We start from the raw sequence: 14,314 nt of genomic DNA, 5'->3' as shown, positions 1-14,314 counted from the left end.
CAATAACTATACCATGCGTTTATACCCGATTCCCTCATGCAGGTCGCCTTATGGGGTATTGAATTTGGTTGGCTCAACAGGGATCTAGAGTTAGCATTTGTAAGCTACTTTCATGTAAAATATATGTCACATACGGTACTGCCCACGTATTATAAGACATAGTACATAAAATATTGTAGAAAGCGGGCTAGATGTAAATATGTAGAGAAAAATCTAATTAGACTTGCGTATTTAGGAGTTATTTCCCGGGAATCACGTCAAAGGGGTGTGAGGTTAAACTGAGTTCGAAAACTGCTGTACGTTCCCGATCACCCTTATTAATAAGATCGCCGTCTAACAACGGAGATCAATGGACACGCGGGTCAAATCCGTAACTATCCTCAGCGATAGCATGTCAGCTTTATAAGTAATAGAGAACCTAAGGAACAAATTTGATGTTGTAAGTGGTTTGGGTGACTGTAGTTGCTAGGTTGGGAAGAGTGAGAATGATTAACCCTCTGGCGTGTTGGGGGTTGAGGTGGGTTATTTTTGAACATGGGGTTATTCATGGACATGTAATAGTATATAAATATGAAGTTTAATACTTTCATGTGTGTTACTATGCAATCCTGGAACAAATCCTTAAATACGGAAGTAGCCGTCTTAGGCTTTAGTGTACCACGTGTAATTAGGGTTTCAAAGAGTGTCTCTGTGTCTAGATATGGAAGGCAATAACGGGCGGCACTAAGTAGTAGATTGAACCTTTTTGATGGTGGACGTGGTATTTTTTAGATCTGTGAGGTCATATGTATAGATACCCTCGTTGGTACTTCAACTGTTCTGAATCATACGATTCACCTTTGGAATAGGCCGTAAAGTACACAACCAACTAGATGTGGACTAGTGTATCATGTGATTGGGGTTTGAAATAGCTTCTCTCTGTTTCCGACATAGAAGGCGAAGGCGGTCGCCACTGTAATACTATGCTTGAAAAGACCTCAGAATGCATTTCACTGGGTATGTAGATGATTTTAAGAGCTGATTCGTCCGCGTCCCACCCGGGTACATACCTGCCCACGATAATTGTATATATGTATCTGATTTCGTGGACCAGGGACCTACCCAGGTGTGATTTCTCATCTGGATTAGCGATAAATTGAAGGTATATATATTGTTGACGAAAGGACGGAAACAAGACAACGATGGGCTGCTCATTTCTTTAGTGGAGCGTAATATGCGCAAGAAAGCAGCAGTATATTAGATCCAAAAAAGTTTCATATTCTGGAAGCTCAAGAAAGGAGGAATGAAATTGATTTGGTGCTGAGAACTAATGTTACCTTAATTGCCCTTTAACCTACTAGTGTTCTTCATCTTGCTTCCTTATTCGCAATACCAAGAAAACCATAAGAAAACCATACCGACAATCTCGTTCTGCGGCTGTTAGTAGATGGTTATTCTATATTCTACCACTCAACATAAATTTGAAGAAACCTCCGATTTGTATAAAAGTTTTCCACAACGGCCATTTATTATGCTAGTATCAGGTTTGTTCGGTACGTCCCACCATGTAGGCTCTCATCGACGTGGCTGATGATGAAAGTGATCTTCTTGCTGCCCGAGTATTGAGCATGATGTGAAACAATACGCCTCGAGACCAGTGTATCTCGAGATATCAAGGAGCCCGAGCCGGTGTGTTTTTGCCTGCCAATAAGGATCAAGTTTTGGGCCTGTTTGTTGATTACTTGATGTCTTCTAGCCATGCTCCTTTTGATTCATTCAAAATAGTGGACAGCAGCCTGCACATGTTGTGTTTCATAGTACTTTCTGAAATCAATTCTAGCTCTGTACCCTTGGAGTTTCATTCCAGGAACTTGGTTCGAAGTATGCCAGGCAAATTTTAGCTTCACAACTGGACCCGCCTGATCACCACCACAACCGTATCAGAGGCCTCCACCATAATCACCACTATTTACCCAAGGAAGAAATGGTAAAGACTGAAGTACCCGAGACTTAATTCCTGGAGAAGAAAAAAATTAGGAGGCTAATGGTATGAGCACTTTTCCCCAGACGCTGGGCTTTCTTCTATTTACATCGCTGGTGTAGCAAAAAGAGCGGCGATATTCTAAAAAAATCAAGTCACGCGTACTTAGCACAGCGGCCTAGCTCTTGCGGCTACTTATGCTTCATCTTATTCGTGCGCTCATCGAGTATCTGTGGCGGTGTCTTCCCAGCTGCATTCCGATGATCCACCGCGGCTCCAGCGCCCATCAGAAGTTCAATCACCTCATCTCGTGCTCTGGCTGGAAGGTCATTTGTCATGGCGTCAACTTCTGTATTCTGCCCGCTCTGTTTGCCTAACTGCCCTCTCATCACCTCATGGAGAGGTGTATTTCCCTTTTTGTCGACGGCGTTGACATCCGCACCCTGACTGATGAGGCGTCGAATGAAATTGATTCGACTCCAATACCGAGCTACATAATGGAGCGGTGTACGACCGTAGGAATCGGCGCTGTTGATATTAACAAATTCCAGTAATCTGTCTAAGATTGCAAGTTCCACTGGATCACTGTCGGCGAATCTCAATGCTAGGGTATGCACTAAATTGTGCCCTTTATTGTTGCATCCGCTTCCATCCGCCCCATTCTCGAGTAAGACTTGTAGTATTTCCATTAGCCGCTTATTAGGAGTACCACCTCCTTCCGCGTGGCTGTCTATTGCCTTCTTCAACGCTGTGTCGCCCATATAATCACGGACATTGATAATATGAGGAAGTGGCTTGGCACTTAAAAGTAAGGTGGTACTCTCTAAAGCTGCATAGGACATCACTGCATAATGGAATACTGTCGCCCCATTATTGTCTCGCATATTGACCGTATCTGGATTGGCGTTGAGTAACAATAGTACAGCACGTACTATATGAGCCGTGATCTCGTCTTGGTCACTCATTTCATCCATATCTAGATCACCCTGGACGACACGTAGCGCCCAGTGCAGTGGAGTTCGACCGGCGCTATCGACGATGGCGACTAAATCTGCTGCGCTGGAATCGCCGGGATGATCTATGAGCGCTTGCATCCCCTCGAGATTGCCATAGATACTTGCTATATGCATAGCGGTCACCAGCCCATCTTCGCTGATGGGTATATGATCTTGCCACCCTTCTAGCCGAGCATAGATATCAGCGCCCTCGTCAATTAGACGCGATACCATCTGGTAGCTTGCGTGGGGAATAGCGGCAGCGAGCACTGTATCATATAGTACTCGCTCTGTCCGTAATTGGTCAGAACCTTCGGTCCTGGCCAGTTCAACATGGAGATCTGAGTCTTGAACCGAACAACCTTGATCTAGAAGAAAGTAAAGGAACTCCTCTGTCTCTGCAAGTTTCTCGTGGCTATTACGCCTGATAGCGAGGGGCCTGACCAACTCCCCACTTTCAATTCCCATCGATTTGGCCGCCCTATAAAGGGGCGTTTCACCAGATATGTCCTCCCGATCGTGCAAACTTCCTAATGGTGGATCATGATGTAGTAGGCGTTGCACCATACCACGATTTGCATGTCGACAGGCCATATTCATAAGAGATATAGGAATGTGTGCTAGATACTGCTCGAGGGGCTCCGGAAGCGTCGGATCCGCCACGTAAATATCAAGCAAGGCGTGGAGCGCGTCGAAACCATTGAGTGCGGCGGCTTGGATGAACGGATGATAATCCCACAGCCAGTATGCATCACTGCTTAAGTCCTGGAAGATCTTTGTATGAGGGTTGTCGTTGTACAAATGGAGAGACGCAACGTCATTCTGTGCGTACACCGTAGACAGAAGGCCAAGTTCGGGATCCTCAAACAAAGGAGCTCCATCTTGGTCTAGGAAGGCGGGCTGGTGACCCTCTTCAGGGTGACCTTCCTCATCCAGAAAGTCATTATGCAACTCACGAAATCGGCTATACGCCATTTTCTAAGATGACAAGTTGCGCAGATAAGAGGGCAGAGAGTAAAGTAGGTTAGGAGAAAGGGAAGAAGAATGATTCACTTGGGGGCTGGGAGAGGCAGAGGTCCTCTAACGTTTACGAAGTGGAACCTGCGGTTAGAGATTTAGACTAGGCCAGTTGCACCAGTGACTAAGCCTACCGGTGTACAAATATTTGTGAAGACAATTTTCGCAATGGTGAGTGTAAAGAGGATAATTCCTGGGAAGTGATATTTTGCGCCTTGCTTGGGTAGACCCAGTAGGTCGTCAGCACGAAGCTGAAGGGAAGTTGAACCGAAGAGCTTTTTCGGGTGTGGGATGCCGGAAAAAGAATAATGTTCTGACGTCTGGCTCGGGAAAAGCGTTCAATCTGGAGACGATGAATGACTTGCCGGAGAGAATACAACTCGACAATGACTGTTGAAGTTTGCAAATGTGGGTCAGTGAGAGAAGCAAGCGCCTATGAATGGAAACTCTTGAGGCGAAGCTTGGCGAGACCCACCCTTCTACGCTTGCGAGCATGTCAAATCTAGCGCTGACATATGGCGACCGAGGTCGTCGGGAGGAGGCTGAGATTCTATATGTGTAGGTAATACAAGCCGGCGAAAAACAAAACGCTTGGTGAGGATCACCCTGCAACATTAAGTAATATGGCGAATTTGAAGTTGATATATGGGAGCCAGGATCGGACCAAGGAGGCAGAGAAGCTCGGATTGTGGAACATCTCCAACCGCGATCATCATCGAACTTTCGCCAAGAACTCCGTAAGGTCGAGTAGAATTGGGGAGATGCCAGCACTTATAGAGTAAGTTGTGGAAGTTCGCAAGACAAAGCTCGGCAATGGTCACTCTTCTATACTGATGAGTATGGCCAACTTTCTTCGTCGAATAAGAAAGGGTGCTAATGAGCGGAGAGTGAGAAGACTCTTGAGGCTCAGGTTACGCTCAGGGGTGTGCTTAGTTTTAGTAAAAAGCGGCAGGGGTGAGCACTAAATCGGAAAGGGAATCCAAAATCTGACAGACATCATCCGGTATATATGCATTAGGCTGTTGGATAGGGCTAGCGGCGAATGGGGGTTTCTCTTACGAGATAAAAGGATGTAAAAATTTACGACGATGAGCCAAGAACCTACTAGCGATGGTCGTTTCAAAATTCGCCGTGATGGACTGATCTTTGCCACTGATACATCCCATTCCTTATCTCCCTATCTGTCGGCAAAGTGTTTGTTGATAAGGATCTATATCCAAGTTCTTTGTCATCGCATGCTTACGGACCACGGTTATGCTTAATTTGAACAACAACCTTATTAGAACATTGTTAAGAACATTCCAATTGCGCTGGATGAAAATTTCCAAAAGAAAGAATCAGTGTGTCTTCATTCCAACTCATGTCGGACAGCCCGAAAACAATTGCAGTCTAAAAACCAAAAGCGGGGTTCGACCTGCTATCTTGAGCTAAGCTCACATTCTCCACCTCCGATCAACGGCCTCTTGTCCAGGCTCTTATCTTTCCCCGCGTTACACTGAGCAAGGAACTGACCCGACCCGACGATGGCGAGGCCAAGGACGATAAAAGGATCCCGTGTCGCAAGAACGGGAAGTTCCTCCAAGGTTTCTTCCTGCAAACTCAGTCAATATCCAGGACGCGCCGAAGGGTGACATCCACCATGGACACCAAGGAAGCAGAAACTGAAACAGTCAAGCCCGTACCAATCAGTGCTGATGAAGAGATTGGCGAGGGACGCTTCGACAAGGTCGAAGCCGAATCAGAAGATCAGGATGAGAATGTCGAGTACAGCTATGAATCCAACCGATCCCCATTTCCAGAAGGTATGCGCTTGTTGCCTTTATAATAGACAGTACCATGGATTGACAATTTCACAGTAAGGGCTGTTGTCCCTGAAACTGATGACCCCAGCATGCCCGTCAGTACGGTTCGCATGTGGGTATTAGGAATTATTTTCACGATGCTGGGATCAGGAATTAACCAATTCTTCTCACTGAGATATCCATCAGTTCATATCGTTGCTCTTGTTGCGGAGCTTCTGGCCTATCCGATGGGTGTTTTTCTTGCAAAGACTCTCCCGCTCACCACAATTTCCCTCGGGCCCTTAGGGTCCTTTGTGCTCAATCCAGACCGCCATTTCAATATCAAGGAGCATGCTCTGATTGTGATCATGAGCAATGTCTCCTTTGGTTATGCTACGGCCGACGCGACAAATATCATCCAGGCCTCCAGTGCAGCATTCTACAACTTTGATCTGAAGCCTGGCTTCTATGTCATGATTGTTCTCTGTGCCCAGCTACTTGGCTTTGGAGTTGCTGGCCTCACTGCCCCGTGGCTGGTCGAGCCTGCAAGAATAATTTGGCCGGGTGTGCTATCCAACTGTGCAATGTTGGAAACGCTACATTCGCGCGCCAACACTATCGCTGATGGGTGGCGTATCTCTCGCCTGCGCTTCTTCTTATTCGTCACCGCTGGCGGCTTTGTCTGGTACTTCTTCCCTGGTCTGATGTTCACAGCCTTGTCATATTTCACTTGGGTCTGTTGGATCGCACCCAAGAATGTCATCGTCAACCAGCTTTTCGGCATGCAGACCGGTCTTGGTCTTAGCCCGATCACTTTTGACTGGAGCCAAATTGCATACAACACCAACCCTCTTCTATCTCCCTCGTGGGCAGCACTTAACGTCTTTGGTGGATTTGCCGTTTTCTACTGGATCGTGGTCCCAGTTATCTACTACAAGAACGTTTGGTTCACTGCATACCTACCTCTCATGACTTCCGATGTCTATGATCGGACTGGCGCTACCTATGACACGGCCCGTGTCATCTCTTCCAGCAACACGCTGGACGTAGAAGCCTACCGCAAATACTCGCCACCCTACCTTGGCGCAACTTTCGCCTTCGTCTATGGTCTCAGCTTTGCATCAATCACTTCCGTGCTGTCGCATATAGGCATTTGGCACGCTCGTGACCTCTGGGATGCTATGAAAGGTCGCAATAGACTTGATATTCATGCCCGTCTTGTCCGCGCTTCCTACCGCCGCACACCATGGTGGTGGTACGCTTCCATCATCGTGATCATCATGGCCATGTCTATTGCCATGGTTGAAGTCTACCATACCAAGCTTCCTGTCTATGGTGTCTTCCTAGCCTTGATCATCCCGGCAGTGTACATGGTTCCATGTGGTATTGTGCAGGGTATCACCAACGTCGATGCAAATCAGCTGAACGTTCTCGCCGAGTTCATGGGCGGGTATATGTTCGAAGGCAAGCCCCTGGCAAACATGATCTTCAAAATCTTGTCGACGGATGTCGTTGGACAGGGTGTCTATTTCGCGATGGACATGAAACTCGCGCACTATCTTAAGGTGCCTCCGCGGACTACTTTCTTTGCTCAGGGTATCGCTACTATCCTCGGTGCGCTGACCCAGGCGGGCGTGACGATTTGGATGCTAGGCAATATTGATGGGATTTGTCAAACCGATCAAGCGGACAGTTTCACCTGTCCGAACGGCCGAACAGTGTACTCTTCATCCGTGATTTGGGGTCTTGTTGGACCTAGTCGTCTTTATTCTGCTGGCAAGATCTATTCTTCGCTTTTGCATTTCTTCTGGATTGGGCTCTTGGCTCCGTTCGTTACTTACTTTTTGTACCGCTGGACAAAGAACCGCTTTTGGAAGCTTGTCAACTGGCCGTTGATCTTTGTGGGAACTTATAATGTCCCACCAGGTATGTTCAAGCATCGATTCTAATATGTGGGGGATTCTCGATACTAATATGCGTTTCATAGCGACCGGAATTAACTATTCCAGCTGGGCCCTTGTCAACTTCGTTTTCAACCACTTTATACGCCGCCGCTTCTTTGCTTGGTGGACCAAATATAGTACGTCATCCTATTCCTCATCTATGATACTCTACTAATTCGGTGACCATAGACTATATTCTGGCTGCTGCACTCGACACTGGTCTCGCACTTAGCGGCATTGTTATTTTCTTTTGCATTTCGTACCCTGGTGCAAGTTTCCCTGATTGGTGGGGAAATACCGTTTACCTAAATACTGCTGATGCAGATGGTGTTTCATGGCTGAAGATGCCATCAGTTGGGTATTTTGGTCCTGCTAATGGGACGTGGACTTAGTTGACTATAGCACTTGGGTGGTTTCATTAGCTAGGACTTCGAGATAAAATGAAGTTGATCCAGTGTTTTTCTCACACAAGTAAATGGGTCTGCATGAATCCACGAGCAAGAGCGCCTACGGTGGCCAAACGTACACTTAAGTCTCATTGTTTATAAGCTTAATTGAGTGGCTTTGGTGTTAGCGCCTTGACTTGTATACCAGGGACTCGGGAGACCAAGCCTTGTCACGTGAATAGTATATACTAAGCCCAATCAGACCCGCACTAGTACGGTTAGGATACCTGTCGAGCTCAATCCCAAGGTTACGAACCACGCATATACGGTCGACCAATCCTGCTGTAGGTGTAAGACTTACGTAAATTATCATGCCGACGCTACATAACCATAAACAAATCTCACTTGACTTACCCCTCCTGGTGGAACAATATTCGCCACGTCGATTTCCACATCTACACCTTTTTGTCTCATGATGTCGAGTAAGTAGCAATGTCATCTAAAAATGCAGATTTTAATGAACGAAAGCTTTCATCAAAGTATCCGAGATATTCGCCCAGGAGGGGGAAGCAACGAAGGATGTAGATCAGCCGCAGGCCTTGCCTAAAACACCCGCTATAACCACTGGCAACCAGCGGGTGACTTTGGCCGAGGCCATGGAGTCTATGCACATACGTCCAGCTATTGAAGCTGAGCCTCTCATTACGGTCGTCGACACTTCCACCGGTATGGCGGAGCTATTGGAAGCTCTGGACAATCTACCAAGTGACCCTCCATCGTTGTATATCGATATCGAAGGTGTCAACCTCTGTCGAAATGGTTCAATATCAATTATGCAGATATTTGTCCTTCCACAAAAACGGATATACCTAGTTGATATCCACGTATTGAAGGACGAAGCGTTCTCTCAGCAAGGGCCATCTGGAACAACACTGCGGTCTATCCTTGAATCACCTTCCATCCCGAAAGTCTTCTATGATGTCCGCAATGATTCTGACGCCCTTTTCGCCCATTACCAAATTTCACTAGATGGTATACAAGATCTTCAGTTAATGGAGCTTGCATCGCGCAAGTTTTCCAAGAAATATGTCACTGGACTCGGGAAATGCATAGAATATGATGCGCAGATGAGCAGCGGAGAAAGAGCGAGTTGGAAACTTACAAAGGACACCGGACGAAAGTTATTCGCGCCCGAACTCGGTGGCTCTTATGAAGTATTCAACACTCGTCCACTTCCAAACCAAATTGTACAATACTGCGCGCAAGATGTCCATTTGTTGCCTAAGCTGTGGCGGAAATATCATCAGGCCATGACTCCGGCATGGGCAGAGAAGGTGGAGACAGAAGTGAAGAATCGTATTGAGCTTTCTCAATCTGCGACATATAAGAGCAACGGGAGAGAAAAAGCCTTGGGACCAAAGCACTGGCAATAGCCTTGTCGGATAGTTTTGTGCTTTCTTAGTCTAAAACTTGCTAATAGTTAATAGCTATAACCCACTTCACTGTCAAATGCCCAACTTTTGCTGTCTTTTCCAAGGTTCCAAGTGTGTATAAATAGTCGCTATCCCATCCTTGCGTTTTCTTTGATTGTTCTATTGTACTTCAAAAGAATGAGTGATTCCTATTATTGTAGACTGTACATGTGAAGCCGTATATACAACAGGAAGATTGATTGAAATTTAGGCTTGAAAATATGCTCGAGGTTGTTTTCGCTAGTGCGGTTTTGCTCCCATTCTGAAGGCCATTCGTTCCACGACAGCTGCTCGTCGCCACCTCCACTGGTTCCTCGTTTCGGGCCAGGGCAGCTACAACTAGTAAGTATTCAGACTTGTTTTGAATTTAAAGCCCAAGTTGGTGTGCATCATCTGATATGCCCCAGAATAGCAATATACTTTCGGAGGCGTCGGATCCCAGGTCTGTTGGACCCGGCCTCCTACAATGGCCTTTCAAGTCCCGAGGTCGACCTCCACATATGATGCGTTCATTTTGCATTTACCAATTTTATCGATAATTTAGTAGCTTTAGTGGCAATTCTAGCTTTCTTATTCATTTGGAATAAGGTGTGTGATCACGAAGACATTGTACGTATCAATGAGGCCATATGATGTCATTCGCTATGTAGTATGTTAACTATATATAGAGGAAAGGTGGAAGGCTAGGAGCTATCCAGTTACGTTGAAATTATCACCATAATTACACGAATCAAATCACTCAAATTGGTTTATTGGAAACCTCTATTCTATTATGTCGGACCTATTCCGCAGAGCCTCTGAAGCGTTCCACCCTCGCCAGCGTCAAGGCTCGGCCGACTCAACCGAGGCCCCCGAGGCCCCAGACGCAAGAAGGCCTTCTGAGACAGAGCTGCTCAAGCAAAAGTCCGAGCCTTCTCAGCCTGAATCTCACGTCAACGAGGCCATTGCCGGTACGGCAAATGGTATGATCTCGCTTTTCCTTGTCTGGATACCTGCATCTGGTATATACTAACAAGCTTGCTCAATCAGATAATGTTCCCCTTCCAAAACAACGACGCCATTGGGGCTGGCCCGGACACCACCAGGGAAAACCCACGGAAACAAAGGGGCAGCCTGCCCAGGCGCAAAAAGACGATGATTGGATCATTGGGACGTAGGGATATGACCGGACTTAGCAGAGTGGCGAAAGAGCTAACGTAGGGCTTGAAGGAGTGACTGGGATCGATGACTGCACACTAAAATGCAAAGGAAATTCGACTTAGGGTAGTAATAGGTGTGGCTATCTTCCGTGTAATCAATATGCAGTTCTGAATCATACATTCATACTCTGTCAAGTACTATAAAGCCGCCAAAAAAAAAAAAAAAACGGATATCATCACTCATGACCCCTTAGCTCCTTTGTAATCCAACCTGAAAATGCTAAAAATGACCGATCCCAGGAAATACACAATAAGAATACCCAGTCGAGAAATATGGTGCAATATTACACTTCACTTCATACCTCCTCGAAAGGACAGTTAGGATGCAACACGTAGGAAACCTTCTTTTCTTCGCCGGGCTGCCCAGTGCTGCCCTCATCGTTTATATGGAGTAGGATACCCTCCTGTGACAGGGTTGGTTAGTTATTTGTTCAAATATATAGCGGAAGGGAATCGAGATATGACATACCTTGGTCATACGCTTCAAGACCTTGGTGACCAGGTCACGCTCGCGGGCATAATCCTCCTGAGTATCCATCTCGCCTTCGATCTGCTCCAGGTACCAGAGAACCAGATCTTCGTGCTCAACACCATCTTCTGCGTTGACCTCGTCCTCGCGGACTCGTCGCACAAGCAAGTTCAAGATCTTCGCGTACTTATCGTAAGTGATCTTGGTCTTTGGACGTTCCGACTTGGCCTGGGCCTCTTCGCCGTCTTCGCGCATCGGGCTGTCACCTTCGCGGTCACGGTCGGCCATTTCCTGGTCTTCGTCATCATAGGTTGTAGCATCGTCATCCATCTCAACGTCGTCCTTCTCAACAGTCACGATACTCTGACGGAGGAGATCGTAAGCCTCAATAACGAACTTGGGAGTAACCTCTTCAACACAGTTGGCCTTGGCGACGGCCTCGGACAGACGAATCAGTGACTCGAGCTGACGGACAGTAATACGGTAGGATGAGCGACCCATACCACCCTGTGCATCGTTGGCCCGGAGCTCCTTGTACTTCTCAACAAGAAGAGTCTTAGCCTCGTCAGTGAAAACGGGGCGGAAGGTACGCGCAAACTGGATGTAGCGCTGAAGCTGCTCAGTGCTAAGCTCAGGCTCAACAGCCTCGTCGCGGTTCATGTGCACGTTGACGATGTGCTCAGCCAGGTTGCGGTCCACCTGCTCCTTGGGCTCGTCGCGAACGACGAAGAACACATCGAATCGACTCATGATGGGTGCGCTGAAGTTCAGGTTCTGACGGAGGGTTTGCTTCGGGTCGTAACGACCTCCAATGGGATTGGCAGCAGCGAGAATGGAGGCGCGAGCATTCAGAGTGGTGTGAATACCGGCCTTAGCGATGGAAATGGTCTGCTGTTCCATGGCTTCGTGGATAGCCACCTGGTCGGCAATGTCCATTTTGTCGAACTCGTCAATAGCGCAAATACCACCGCCATTGGCCAGCATCAGTGCACCGGCTTCAATGGTGAACTCGCCAGTCTCGGCATCCTTCACAACTGAAGCTGTCAAACCAGCGGCAGATGAAGCTTTACCGCTAGTATAGACTGCACGGGGGTGCAGTGAGCAAATATATTTCAAGAACTGACTCTTACTGGTGGATGGATCGCCAACAATGCAGACGTTGATGTCACCACGCAGCTTAAGGCTCTCGGCGGAGGTATTCTTGCTCACACCACCGAGTAATTGCAGCAGCAGACCCTTCTTGATCTGGCGATGACCCCAAATCATGGGAGCAATCGAATCAATTAGTCGTGAATAGATGTATTCTGAGTGAACAAGGGTCTTCAAGTCCTGAACCTCACTAGGCGTGAGACTTTGGAGGAAGGCCTCTTGGGCCTTATCTTCGTTCATGTCAGGATCGGTGTTTTGGTTAAGAGAGGCCAGAATGTTGTTAGATTGGCCACTGAGTTGCTGTTCGGGCTTCTGGCCAGGAGTTGAAGTATCGGGGGTGACCATGCATGAAAGGAAAGCCAGTCGGTAGGTCAGATCACGGACACCCAGGGCTTTCAAGCCAGAGACACCGCCGCCACCAACCTCGCTGCCACGGAAAGAACCATTATCACGGACGGCCTCGGGACGCATACCGGGCAATCCTAGCTGGCTCACATCGGGGACAACAATCAAGGTACCAGTGAAAATGCAGCGCTCACCGGCCTTGCAGCGATCGACCATCTCGCCTCTTAGAATAACATCCATCGTGCGCGGCATGCTTCCAGTCGGGATCTCGTGGGAAGATTCTTGAAGCTTAACCTTTTGCCAATCGACAAAGGTACTTTTGCCAATGTCCAAGCGCCAGCCATTGCGGTTACCACATGTGTCATTCGGACACTCGGTGGGCTCAGTGTACTTAAAAGTCTGTTCCACATTGGGCACAACAGTCCTGCAACCCTCGCAAATAAAGGTGCCTAGAGACAGCTCCGGCCGGATCTCAGAAGTTCTGGTCACAGTTCCGGAGACCGATAGCAATTTTCCGATTTGCGATGTACGAAGTTGTCGAAGTCTGGAGACCAATGGCAAGTTGTAGAAAGCCAGGGCGAACAACTTGTCGGTCTGTTGGTGGCGGGTTTTGCCGCGATGCTGACTGTCCAGTTTGTCGGGATCTTGAACATTTTCGTAGGCCTTGGACACCGAGGCATTGGAGCGGGTCGAGGCGGTCGAGGCCAGGCGATGCGACAAGAAGTATTCCGGTTCAATTTTGGCGACCAGGTTGTGAAGGGCCTTAGTAAGGAAGGGGAGGAAACGATAGTATTGGCTGGCAATGGCGTCGGCCAGAATGGGGTTTTCCATAGAGGTCAGGTGGGTGAAGTCCACATAAAGGGTGGACAGTTCGAATTTTTTCATGCCCTTGATCTGGGCTACATAGTACTTGTCGCTCAGAATCTCTCCTGATGATGGTGGGGCAGATGATGAAGGCTCCTCCATGAATGTTGAAAGCATTTCCTGGAATGCCTGCTGCACCTTCTCTCCGGCCTCATCGATCACGGGCGCGGGGCCTGGTGCATAGGGATTCCGTAGCCGGCTGACTGCCGAAGAGCCTGCGCCGACAACTTGGTCATCTGGAAAAGTGTTCATATCACTCATGGGGCCATTGCTCTCGGAGCGGCGAGAGCTCGGGAGGTGATCGGATCGCAAGTGCTCACGGGCGACCGACCCGGAGCCTAGCTCGGATTGAAGAACGGCATCAAATAGGGAAGACATGGTATAGAGAGCGTGAAGGGCCTAAAAATCAGGCCGCAGCAAATTGATCAAGCTCTCGCAGATACCGTGGTGGGAAAGGAAGGAGGGGGGAGGGGGGATACAGGGAGTGGGAAGAGAGATATGATCAATAGAAACATAGGCACACACAGGGGGCACTCTTTTTTTCGTGGAACGCGTCCACGTCGCGTCCCTCGTTCATACGCGTTAAGTGGTTTTTACATAAGCACGAGTCACAGGGTACCATGTGACCTCTGCCACGTGGCGATGGCCCAAACAAGTAATAGGAGCAAACTTCTCCAAGTTCCGCCCTAAGCCGAACAAAGCCCGATCACTTCGGTAGGTTGCCAATGCCAACC

At 47.9% G+C, this 14,314-nt stretch overlaps 5 protein-coding genes across 5 annotated transcripts; 3 read left to right on the top strand and 2 right to left on the bottom strand.

Moving 5' to 3' along the window:
• Window positions 1-2,151: 2,151 nt before the first annotated feature.
• Window positions 2,152-3,930, bottom strand: N7503_005560 (ankyrin repeat domain-containing protein; the record flags this gene model as incomplete). Its single annotated transcript, XM_057065107.1, has 1 exon — window positions 2,152-3,930. One exon carries the CDS (start codon window positions 3,928-3,930, stop codon window positions 2,152-2,154), a length of 1,779 nt encoding a protein of 592 aa, XP_056922850.1.
• Window positions 3,931-5,611: 1,681 nt separating this feature from the next.
• Window positions 5,612-8,088, top strand: optD (uncharacterized protein; the record flags this gene model as incomplete). Its single annotated transcript, XM_057065106.1, has 4 exons — window positions 5,612-5,774; window positions 5,829-7,679; window positions 7,741-7,833; window positions 7,886-8,088. The coding sequence occupies 4 exons, from the start codon at window positions 5,612-5,614 to the stop codon at window positions 8,086-8,088; spliced, it is 2,310 nt and encodes a 769-aa protein (XP_056922849.1).
• A 469-nt stretch (window positions 8,089-8,557) lies between these two features.
• N7503_005558 (uncharacterized protein) lies at window positions 8,558-9,515 on the top strand (the record flags this gene model as incomplete). The annotated part of the gene is made up of 2 exons (XM_057065105.1): window positions 8,558-8,564; window positions 8,611-9,515. 2 exons carry the CDS (start codon window positions 8,558-8,560, stop codon window positions 9,513-9,515), a joined length of 912 nt encoding a protein of 303 aa, XP_056922848.1.
• An 811-nt stretch (window positions 9,516-10,326) lies between these two features.
• Window positions 10,327-10,711, top strand: N7503_005557 (uncharacterized protein; the record flags this gene model as incomplete). The annotated part of the gene is made up of 2 exons (XM_057065104.1): window positions 10,327-10,516; window positions 10,584-10,711. The coding sequence occupies 2 exons, from the start codon at window positions 10,327-10,329 to the stop codon at window positions 10,709-10,711; spliced, it is 318 nt and encodes a 105-aa protein (XP_056922847.1).
• Window positions 10,712-11,049: 338 nt separating this feature from the next.
• N7503_005556 (MCM DNA helicase complex subunit MCM6) lies at window positions 11,050-13,958 on the bottom strand (the record flags this gene model as incomplete). Its single annotated transcript, XM_057065103.1, has 2 exons — window positions 11,050-11,157; window positions 11,223-13,958. 2 exons carry the CDS (start codon window positions 13,956-13,958, stop codon window positions 11,050-11,052), a joined length of 2,844 nt encoding a protein of 947 aa, XP_056922846.1.
• Window positions 13,959-14,314: the final 356 nt, after the last annotated feature.

The sequence above is a fragment of the Penicillium pulvis genome (genome assembly GCF_028828015.1).
Source record: "Penicillium pulvis strain IBT 33274 chromosome Unknown contig_23_segment0_segment0, whole genome shotgun sequence".
NCBI classification, from domain to species: domain Eukaryota; kingdom Fungi; phylum Ascomycota; class Eurotiomycetes; order Eurotiales; family Aspergillaceae; genus Penicillium; species Penicillium pulvis.
The sequence above is the reverse complement of the archived record's forward strand: the minus strand, read 5'-3'. Positions and strand labels throughout refer to the sequence as shown.